General features: G+C 51.1%; 1 protein-coding gene across 1 annotated transcript; it reads right to left on the reverse strand.

The window, feature by feature from the left end:
• Nucleotides 1-2,246, reverse strand: LOC132584577 (N-acetyllactosaminide beta-1,3-N-acetylglucosaminyltransferase 2-like). Its single transcript, XM_060256479.1, has 2 exons — nt 1,667-2,246; nt 1-452 (listed from the first exon to the last, which is right to left on the reverse strand). The coding sequence occupies exons 1-2, from the start codon at nt 2,244-2,246 to the stop codon at nt 1-3; spliced, it is 1,032 nt and encodes a 343-aa protein (XP_060112462.1).
• Nucleotides 2,247-11,575: the final 9,329 nt, after the last annotated feature.

The raw sequence follows: 11,575 nt of genomic DNA on the forward strand, positions 1-11,575 counted from the left end.
TCAGGCCTCCTTCCCTTGGCGAGGGCTCCAGAGCCCCTTCCACACCTCCTCCATCCTTTTCGGGGGGATCCCGTGTACAGTGAAAGACTCCCGGTACACCTGGAGTTCATCTTTGGGGGCTCCCCACACTCTGAAGCGCTTCTCGTGGGAAAAAGACAGGCCAGCGGCCAGAACCAGAAAGCCTAAGTACACATCGTCGAGGGGAAAGACGGGCAGCCGCAGCGATGCCTGGTAGAGTGCAGGGACCAAGGAGCCGGGCAGGACGAAGCCCCCGCCAGAAGCGAAGTGGGGGTAGTGCTCCAGAGGGTAGAGGGTGCGAGAGACGCTGTACTTCCCTCGCCTCATCACGGCCGCGTGGCGCTGGATGTTGCCGTGGATGAAGAGGGAGGCGTTGGGCAGATGCCGGAGGTATCCAGTCAGGGCCTGGGGATTCATAAAGAGATCGTCGTCCCCTGCAAAGGGCAACGGGGTTTGTTTAGAGGCAGTCTGGGGTTAAGAGGAGGGAGGGACTTCTTAGAAGCAGGCAGGGGAGAGGCTGGCAGGCAGAAGGTCCCGGGTTCAATTACCGGCGGCAGAATCTCCAGTCAAGAAGGACCAGGTTCTGGGTGGTGGGAAAGAGACCCTGGAGGGAGAGCTGCTGCCAGCCTGAGTTGACAAGACTGCCCATGACAGGCTGAGGGGCTGGCTCAGCTGAAGATCAAGAAGGCCACCCTGGACTTTCAGGACGAGATTGGGGTGGGGGGGTGGATGTGCTAAGCTAAAGGACTAGGAGCAGAGGCGCGGAGGAGACAGCGGTGACCCCAGACAGCTTCCTACAGTCAGATGAAGCCTGGAATTATTTCAAGGGGGGGGGCAGGGACTAGAACTGGATACTGCCCCACCTCTAAGACCAACCAATTTTTATTCAGAACGTCAGCTTTCGTGTGCTCTTAAGCACACTTCATCCGACGATGAATCCAGCACAGTGAGCAGAGCCATACAAGTTAAATGGTACAATGACAGAATAACAAATTAACCATTTGTTAATTTTACTATTCTGTCATTGTACCATTTTGCATTCTAAACCGCTGCCTGCCAGATAATTTTACTTCACTGTCATTGGTTCTTAAATCTGTGCCATGTTGCATTCTGGGCCACTGCCTACCAACTATGTGTGGCTTTGATCTGCTGGATGCCTCGTCTGAGGAAGTGTGCTTAAGAGCACACGAAAGCTCACATTCCAAATAAAAACGGGTCGGTCTTAAAGGTGCCACCAGCCTCCTGCTTTGTCCAACTGCTTCAGACCAACACGGCTGCCTGCTTGGATTTTTCCCACCTCTATTTCCCTTTAAGCAACAGGGCGTGAAGTCCAGGTTTGCTTTGACTGTCGCCACCCACACTCCCCGTGGAGCAGGCCGTCCTGGACACTGCTCCCACCCACCTTTCCAGGGCTCCAGTAAAGAGAACACTGGTTCCACTTTACAAGGCTGTTAGGGCAACGAAGAATGGATCTCTGCATCTTTGAAATGTAAAATTCAGCTGAGGCAGGCAGGGAGAGTTTCAAAGGCATTTCGGGGAAAGGTGAACACGTATTGAAGTGGCCTCTATGTCAGAAAGGTCCCTCCGCTGTGCCGTCGTGAGGGCCACCTGCGCTCCACCCCATCAGGACCCCCTCCCCTTTTTTTACCTTTGAAGACGAATGCAGCTTGCCGGCAGTGCGTGTGGAGCCATTGAAGGAAACAGCGCTCTTTGAGGGACAAGTTGTGGTGAGATTCGAGAAAGTCCCACAGCACCACATCCCTGAAGTGGCTGCTCTCCTGCCGCACCAGGCTGAGGTGTCTGGCGTCGGGGGTCTTGGCCATCAGGAAAAGGGGCTGCAGCCGGTAGCCCCCCGCCACCCCCGCCCGGGCCCAGGTGCGTCTCAAGGCAGCCCTTCTCCCGCTGGAGGCGGGATGGGATTTCACAGCCAGGAGGAACAAGGGGAGGCCGCCCGCCCGCTTGCACACCCCGGCCTCAGCAATCACCGCACGGCAGAGGTGGCGCTGCAGCTGGGGGAACTGGGCTTCGTAGCAGCTCAGGTTGAGGTGGAAAGTGAAGGTCCCGTCACTCAAGGTGACGGACTGGCGGTGGGAGAGGGGGAGGGTCGGCCGAAGGGGAGGAGGCAGCCGCTGGGTCTGCAGAGTGAGGTGGTAGGAGTACAGGAAGAGGGCAACCAGGACCCCCAACTGCACCCAAAGGTGGCATCTCCATCGCACTCCCGGTAACATCCTGGGAAGCAGAAGAAGGTAGTGATTGGGGTGGGTGGAGGTCTGTTCTTTCCCTCCCACTCCGAGGCTATAGATGTTATTTAGAGTCCGTCTTTCTCACAAGGAATCCAGGCACCGTACACAGAGCGAGTCTGTACAACCCACAAAATGGTACATTCAAGAAGCAATGCATTAAGACTAAGTCTGAGTCCAGTGGCACCTTTAAAGCCAACAAAATCTTATTCAAGGTTGGAGCTTTCATGCACGCACTCACCTCCTCAGATATATAGAAATGGAAAGTAATAGTCCAAGCTTAAATACAGAGGTTAAATAGCAAAATAGTATGTAATGATGATGTTCTATGTGGAGATGAAACAGGAATAACAAGTTTATACGGTCAGCATTGTTTGGATTTAATTAAGGGGGAACAACATGCAACAATAAAAACGTCAAAACAGGAGATAAATGTGTAGAAGCATCCTTTCTAAATGTGGGAAGTTAACTGAGATTCTTGTAGAGTTGCCAAGTCCAATTCAAGAAATATCTGGGGACTTTGGGGGTGGAGCCAGGAGGCTGTGACAAACATAATTGAACTCCAAAGGGAGTTCTGGCCATCACATTTAAAGGGACAGCACACCTTTTCAACACCTTCCTTCCACAGGAAATCATGAAGGATAGGGGCACCTTCTTTTGGGGCTCATAGAATTGGACCCCCCGGTCCAATCTTTTTGAAACTTAGAGGGTATTTTGGGGAGAGGCACAAGATGCTATACTGAAAATTTGGTGCCTCTACCTCAACAAACAGCCCCCCCCCAGAGCCCCAGATATCCGCAGATTAATTCTCCATGATTTTCTATGGGAATAAATCTCCATAGGGAATAATAGAGTTCCCAGCAGACATTTCCCTCCCCTCCCCCCCCCCACTTTCTGATGACCCTGAAGCAGGGGGGAGGGCCTCCAAACCAGGGGATCCCCTGCCCCCACCTGGGGATTGGCAACCCTACTCTGTTGCTCTAAGTTTGAACTGTTACCTTCGGTTCTCTTGCATCTGAGGAAGTGGGGCCTGCCCGGAAAAGCTCATACCTGGAATAAAACTTTGCTGGGTCTTTGGAGAGCCGGACTGGACTCCCAGGCTTGTTCTGCTGCTTCAGACGGACACATCTGCCTACCTCAGTCCATCACAGCGCATTTGGATTGTAGACATCGGGACCCACCAGAGAGAACTGGAGCAGAGCATAAGAATCCAGACAGCACATTAAGCGCAGACAGAAATCACACGACGAGATGTAGCAGGAGAGACCACAGCCCCAGTCTGTCATCCACGTTGCTGTGTGCAGCCCAGATTAACTTTGGCAGAAAAGCCCACTTGAACCAGGGAATGTCCCCCAGTCTCCACCACAGGGGAGGGTGAACTTTCCTAGCCTCCTCAGACAGGACAGGCTGTTCCCCAAGGCGGGAACCACAACAGAGGACGCACAGGGGACAGACAGTGATCCATGGGCAGGCTGGTGGTCCCCGCAGAAGCCCCATTGAAACGAGCAAAGCTGTTGCGGCCAAGCCCCGGGCAGAGGGAGGCCCAATGTCTCTCAGCAAACAGGTCCCTGTTTACCTGCATCCCCCGGAGCCCTTGACGTTGCTTCTCAGGCCTCCCAGGTTCTCCTTCCCATCAAGAGGAGGCTCCTCTCCTCTTTGCCGGCCTCCTCCTGCTCCTCCCAGCACTGCGGGTGGTTCTTCCCTGAAGGGCTGCTCGCTCTGGGGCATCTGGCCTTCGGGAAAGGAAGGGGAAGCCCCGCCTTTCCAGCCCTGTTTGTTTTCCCTCCAAGGCTACAGCTTAACAACTGTGGGTGGGGGGGGGGGGGACCAGGAGCTGGACTCGACAGGAACGCAGGTGAACTGGCAAAGCAAGACAGGTGAAGTCAATGCCTCTGCCTGCCGAAGAAGGTGGCAGCCTGTCAAACGCGCTCATATCTGTACTGCATTTTTCTAGAAAGAGAGCAGGTCACCAGCTCTCCATTTCTCCCCCTCCCCTTATTTACGGCCAGTGGGCAAGTAAATATCTATCTGGCCCTAGGATGTCTATGCTACAGCCTGGCTGAAGTTACCTTCAAGTCGTCTCTCCCACAGTTTCACACAGACAACCCTTATCTCTTCCCAGAGTAGTGTGAGAATGTTTGAGGTTTCCAATAGTCTAAAATTCCTTAGTAATAAAATAGATAGTTGTTAGTAACCTTTGAACCCGTGACTCAAGTAGGCATCTGTATGTTAACCTTTGATGATATCCTATATAGCAACTGTGTAACTGTTTGTACGTCATTACTCCCAAGGCTTGTGTCCTTGGTACGGCTCCTGAGTTTCTAACAATAAACCTACTTTTGATTTAAAACAAATGACTAGTTAAGAACATAAGAGAAGCCCTGTTGAATCAGGCCAATGGCCCATCCAGTCCAACACTCTGTGTCACATAAGAAAATAAGAGAAGCCATGTTGGATCAGGCCAGTGGCCCATCCAGTCCAATACTCTGTATCACATAAGAACATAAGGGAAGCCCTGTTGGATCAGGCCAATGGCCCATCCAGTCCAACACTCTGTGTCACATAAGAACATAAGAGAAGCCATGTTGGATCAGGCCAGTGGCCCATCCAGTCCAACACTCTGTGTCACATAAGAACATAAGAGAAGCCATGTTGGATCAGGCCAGTGGCCCATCCAGTCCAACACTCTGGGTCACATAAGAACATAAGAGAAGCCATGTTGGATCAGGCCAATGGCCCATCCAGTCCAACACTCTGTGTCACATAAGAACATAAGAGAAGCCCTGTTGGATCAGGCCAGTGGCCCCTCCAGTCCAACACTCTGTGTCACATAAGAACATAAGAGAAGCCATGCTGGATCAGGCCAAAGGCCCCTCCAGCCCAACACTCTGTGTCACATAAGAACATAAGAGAAGCCATGTTGGATCAGGCCAATGGCCCATCCAGTCCAACACTCTGTGTCACATAAGAACATAAGAGAAGCCATGTTGGATCAGGCCAGTGGCCCATCCGGTCCAACACTCTGTGTCACAGAAGAACATAAGAGAAGTCATGTTGGATCAGGCCAAAGACCCATCCGGTCCAACACTCTGTGTCACATAAGAACATAAGAGAAGCCATGTTGGATCAGGCCAATGGCCCATCCGGTCCAACACTCTGTGTCACATAAGAACATAACAAAAGCCATGTTGGATCACGCCAATGGCCCATCCAGTCCAACACTCTGAGTCATATAAGAACATAAGAGAAGCCATGTTGGATCAGGCCAATGTTCCATCTAGTCCAACACTCTGTGTCACATAAGAACATAAGAGAAGCCATGTTGGATCACGCCAATGGCCCATCCAGTCCAACACTCTGAGTCATATAAGAACATAAGAGAAGCCATGTTGGATCAGGCCAATGTTCCATCTAGTCCAACACTCTGTGTCACATAAGAACATAAGAGAAGCCATGTTGGATCCAGCCAATGGCCCATCCAGTCCAACACTCTGTGTCACATAAGAGAAGCCCTGTTGGATCAGGCCAATGGCCCATCCAGTCCAACACTCTGTGTCACATAAGAACATAAGAGAAGCCATGTTGGATCAGGCCAGTGGCCCATCGAGTCCAACACGCTGTGTCACATAAGAGCTATGGCTGACCCAAGGCCTTTCCAGCAGCTGCAAGTGGAGGAGTGGGGAATCAAACCCGGTTCTCCCAGATGAGAGTCCGCGCACTTAACCACTATGCCAAACTGGCTCTCCCAGTACCAGCTCTGGTCATGCTCTCCCCCGGTGAACTCCCCAGCTCCCCTCCCCTTCCCACCAAGTCCAGGCATTTTGTTCTAACCTGTTGCCATGGGGTGCGGTTCCCTTTGACCATCACATGCGAACTTGGAATTGTGCAATCAACTCTCACAGCTTGGGAATTCATGGCCAATCATTCCCCTCATGTCAGTTGTGAAATCTGGCTTGCATTTACAGGGCAGGCAGGTGTAGCTATAAAACAGAAAGCAGCTTTGCTTTGGGGCGGGGTGGCTCAGGTCCCAACACAGCCTCTTAGTAACAGCCAAGTCACTACAATTGCTGCGTAGCGGCCAGAGATGCAAAGTAGAAAAAAAAAACACTGGAGGGTGGGAGGTGGGACTGATTTCAGGCTGCTGCAGGAGCACGCAAGCTGCTGAGTTCCACAGACCTCTTCATTGGGCAAAGCAGAAGGGGACATCTAAGGCAGGGAAGGATGCAGTGCAAATAATCTGGTCATTTGAGGCCTGACTTGCCCTTCGCACCCCTGTGCTTTCACGTGTCTATTTCACCTAATAAAGAGATCTGTGAAACTCAGACGCTGGCCTGCTAAAGCAAAATTTTCCTTGCTTTGCACTAGACACACAGGTCTGCAGTTCTATGCCACCCTAGGATTAGATTCAGCCATTCTGCAATACTGTGACCAGTGTTCCCGCTAAGCTGAATTAGCGTGAGCTAGCTCACAGATATTTAGCCTCCAGCTCACATATTTTTGTCTTAGCACAGGAAGGATGACCCCCAGAGCACACTAATTGATGCAGGAGCTCACAACTTGAATGCCAGCAGCTCACAAAGTAGAATATTTGCTCACAAGACTCTGCAGCTTAGAGGGAACATTGCTTATGTTCCAGAGGGAAACAGCAGACCAAGGGTGCAAATCAGAAGTGGGAAAGCGTGCCAAAGAGCCTCCAGGAACTGCAAGGGCTGGCCTGCTTTCCTAGCATCTTCACAGCCGAATACTGATTTGAACCCGGGTCTTCCCAACATTCCTTGTCTCTCTCTGACCCTGTCCTCCAAACTTCCCCCCGTTAGCCGGATCCTCGCTCATGACTTGAGCATCTCTCCTGATGAGCGGAAAAGATATAAAGGGGAGGGGGACACAATGATCCCCCCAGGGTGTCAGGCATTCAAATGCCTTTGCCAGAACGTGCAGAAATATCCATGACAAATCAGTCCGCTGGAGAAGGGCCAGCCACTGCTTGCCAACTTTTGGGGGGCGGGGCTTTAGACTGGCATCCTTTGAAACTTTCCCCACATTTGAACAAAACACCATGGCCAAGCAGCCTCAGAGACGCCTCCACTTCCTCCTGAGGAATCCTCTCCAGGGTTTCAGCACTTCCTGGTCTGCGGGCTCAGCTTCTGACAGCCTCTGAACGGATTTGGGCCAGTGCCAGCACACAGCCCCTCGCTGGTTCTTCCCCCGCAGTCCAGATGGGCAGGGCTCATCTGTGCTTCAGATACCAGGCAGCTGGGGCTCAGGCCAGACTCTGCCATTCCCTCCAAGCCCCCCCCCCCAAAAGGTAAGTCCCGGCCAACTCTCTGAACCCTGCTGCCTGTCCCGCAATGGCCCCTTGGCTTAGGGGGCTGGCAGTTCACAGCCACAAAAGGCGACAGTTCTGCTAGAGAAGAAGAAGACAACGATATTGGATTTATATCCCACCCTCCACTCTGAAGAGTCTCAGAGCAGCTCACACTCTCCTTTCCCTTCCTCCCCCACAACAGACACCCTGTGAGGTAGATGAAGAGATTGGATTTATATCCCGCCCTCCACTCCGAAGAGTCTCAGAGCGGCTCACAATCTCCTTTACCTTCCTCCCCCACAACAGACACCCTGTGAGGGAGATGAATATATTGGATTTATATCCCGCCCTCCACTCCGAAGAGTCTCAGAGTGGCTCACAATCTCCTTTCCCTTCCTCCCCCACAACAGACACCCTGTGAGGTAGATGAAGATATTGGATTTATATCCCGCCCTCCACTCCAAAGAGTCTCAGAGTGGCTCAAAATCTCCTTTCCCTTCCTCCCCCCCCCCCCAACAGACACCCTGTGAGGTAGATGAAGATATTGGATTTATATCCCGCCCTCCACTCCGAAGAGTCTCAGAGCGGCTCACAACCTCCTTTACCTTCCTCCCCCACAACAGACACCCTGTGAGGTAGATGAAGATATTGGATTTATATCCCACCCTCCATTATGAAGAGTCTCAGAGCGGCTTACAATCTCCTTTACCTTCCTCCCCCACAACAGACACCCTGTGAGGTAGATGAAGATATTGGATCTATATCCCTCCCTCCACTCCGAAGAGTCTCAGAGCGGCTCACAATCTCCTTTCCCTTCCTCCCCCACAACAGACACCCTGTGAGGTAGATGAAGATATTGGATTTATATCCCACCCTCCATTCTGAAGAGTCTCAGAGCGGCTCACAATCTCCTTTCCCTTCCTCCCCCACAACAGACACCCTGTGAGGTAGATGAAGATATTGGATTTATATCCCACCCTCCATTCTGAAGAGTCTCAGAGCGGCTCACAATCTCCTTTCCCTTCCTCCCCCACAGCAGACACCCTGTGAGGTAGATGAAGAGATTGGATTTATATCCCGCCCTCCACTCCGAAGAGTCTCAGAGTGGCTCACAATCTCCTTTCCCTTCCTCCCCCCCAACAGACACCCTGTGAGGTAGATGAAGATATTGGATTTATATCCCGCCCTCCACTCCAAAGAGTCTCAGAGTGGCTCAAAATCTCCTTTCCCTTCCTCCCCCCCCCAACAGACACCCTGTGAGGTAGATGAAGATATTGGATTTATATCCCGCCCTCCACTCCGAAGAGTCTCAGAGCGGCTCACAACCTCCTTTACCTTCCTCCCCCACAACAGACACCCTGTGAGGTAGATGAAGATATTGGATTTATATCCCACCCTCCATTATGAAGAGTCTCAGAGCGGCTCACAATCTCCTTTCCCTTCCTCCCCCACAACAGACACCCTGTGAGGTAGATGAAGATATTGGATTTATATCCCACCCTCCATTCTGAAGAGTCTCAGAACGGCTCACAATCTCCTTTCCCTTCCTCCCCACAACAAACACCCTGTGAGGTAGATGAAGATATTGGATTTATATCCCGCCCTCCACTCCGAAGAGTCTCAGAGCGGCTCACAATCTCCTTTACCTTCCACCCCCACAACAGACACCCTGTGAGGTGGGTGGGGCTGAGAGGGCTCTCCCAGAAGCTGCCCTTTCAAGGACAGAGTCTCAGAGTAGCTCACAATCTCCTTTCCCTTCCTCCCCCTGTGAGGTGGGTGGGACTGGAGAGGGCTCTCACAGCAGCTGCCCTTTCAAGGACAGAGTCTTAGAGCAGCTCACAATCTCCTTTCCCTTCCTCCCCCATAACAGACACCCTGTGAAGTGGGTGGGGCTGAGAGGGCTCTCACAGCAGCTGCCCTTTCAAGTACAGAGTCTCAGAGTAGCTCACAATCTCCTTTCCCTTCCTCCCGCACAACAGACACCCTGTGAGGTGGGTGGGGCTGAGAGGGGTCTCACAGCAGCTGCCCTTTCAAGGACAACCTCTGCCAGAGCTATGGCTGACCCAAGGCCATTCCAGCAGGTGCAGGTGGAGGAGTGGGGAATCAAACCCGGTTCTCCCAGATAAGAGAGCTCTGGCTGACCCAAGGCCATTCCAGCAGCTGCAAGTGGAGGAGTGGAGAATCAAACCCGGTTCTCCCAGATAAGAGTCCGCACACTTAAACACTACACCAAACTGGCTCTCCAGTCCTATATATGGGCCCTGAGTGAAGACGTCTTTGTATGAACTCCTAGCAAGGGTGGACAAACAGGGTGATAATTAGCGATCGTAGTCTTCAAGGAAGGCTGCAACGGCGACAAAGAAGGACGATGGGGAAGGGGACCCTCAACTGGCCAAGAATGGGGGATGTATCTAAGCAGCAGGAATGGGGCACTGCTAGATGCACACCTGTGGGGAGTTGGGAACAGGATTATAAGGACTACTTGAGCCCTTAGGGGATGGAAGGTACAGAAGCGGATGACAGGTGGTCAGCTGGTACATGACCTCAGAAAGAGGGGAGGCTCTGCAATGACCATAAGGGCTGGACTTATGCGGTAGCCAATAGCCAGTTTATTGGGGGCACCTGATTGGATTCCCATACCTGGCCCTAGTTACCTGATTGGACTTCCAGGTAACAAAAGGAGGAGGTTCCAGGATGACCATTAAGGGAAAGAATGGGTGAAACTATTGGGGTGGAGGTGATTAAAGGCTATTAAAACTTATCTAAAAGGTAATAAAGTGGCAGAGACTTTTCTGCTGGGATTACAAATTGAAAAATTTCCAAAAGAAGACAGAACTTTAATATGGTACTTGCTCTCAGCTGCTAGGACATTGTATGTGCAGCTGTGGAAGCAAGAAAAAATACCAGAGAAATGGGATTGGATTACAAAAGTTATGTCATGGAGTGAAATGGACAAATTAACAAGAAAACTAAGAGACTATGATTTGGAACTTTTTAAGTTGGAGTGGAAGAAATTCAGAAGATACGTAGAAGAAGAGTAGAAAATAAAAGGACATTGGACGATCTTTGATAATGATTAAGGTTTTTAAAATAAGAATATAACTTTTGGGGGTTTTTTTTTAATAGTTAAGGGTACCTTTAATATTTGCTTTCTTTAAGTAAATAACACTGGCGGGGGTCAAGTAACGGGGGGAGGGGTGGGGGAAAAGTAAGATATGGGGTAGAAAGTTTTTTCTTTTATTTTAAGCTTTTATAAGTTGTAGATATAGTTTTGCTACCGTATGTTACTAATAAAATTGTTTATTTAAAAAAAACTTATCTAAAAGGTGACAATAGAGGGCCAAATTGCTACCTAAGGTAACACCCTGTCTATACAAAGAAACTTGGCTCTGGGTGAAGATGTTCTCCCTCTTCTTCATTCCTCTACTGGCACCGTCCTTTGTCTTGGGTTCCGCTGGACAAAGGCTTAGGCAGTCTGACAGGATCCACACCTAAGATAAGCTTGATGGCCTCATGCATAGGTGACATCTGTTGAGTACCTGAGCCTCCTGCTTCGCTGTCATGGAGTCTGGCACTGCAAGAAGATAGCTGCTGGTGATGTTAGCCTTCCCATATGGATTCTATGGTTAAGGCTGGAAACCGCTTGCCTGGACAGTTCCTGGAGGCGCAACTTCTTCCGCTGCAACGGCCGAGATGGTGAGCACACAGAGTGACTGGAAACCCGTCTTTCCTCCTGGTTAGCACTCTTCCAGAGACACGGAGTGCTGCTGCAACGTTGTGCCTGATAGTACTCACATAAGTCCCTTACAGTCTGGTAGACAAAACCCACGTTTTCCTGGCAGATGTGTGTGAGTTGAGTCTCCAGGTGCCCTGGCAACCAAACGGGTGACTACGATGTTCTGAAATTAGGGGTCTTTTTCTCACACTCCTGCCTGTCAGAGTCGTAGAAGCAGTTCCCACTGGTCAGACCAGTCACAGGCAGCAGTCCCAAGGAAGACACTCGAAACAGACA

Source organism: Heteronotia binoei, chromosome 15 (genome assembly GCF_032191835.1).
Source record: "Heteronotia binoei isolate CCM8104 ecotype False Entrance Well chromosome 15, APGP_CSIRO_Hbin_v1, whole genome shotgun sequence".
NCBI lineage: Eukaryota > Metazoa > Chordata > Lepidosauria > Squamata > Gekkonidae > Heteronotia > Heteronotia binoei.

Bases quoted from the DNA above. Each gene is read 5' to 3' on its own strand.
- LOC132584577 (XM_060256479.1), bottom strand. From the start codon at position 2,246: ATGTTACCGGGAGTGCGATGGAGATGCCACCTTTGGGTGCAGTTGGGG. The intron at 453-1,666 runs GTAAAAAAAGGG...TGCCCTTTGCAG, and splicing joins AGCTGCATTCGTCTTCAAAG to GGGACGACGATCTCTTTATG.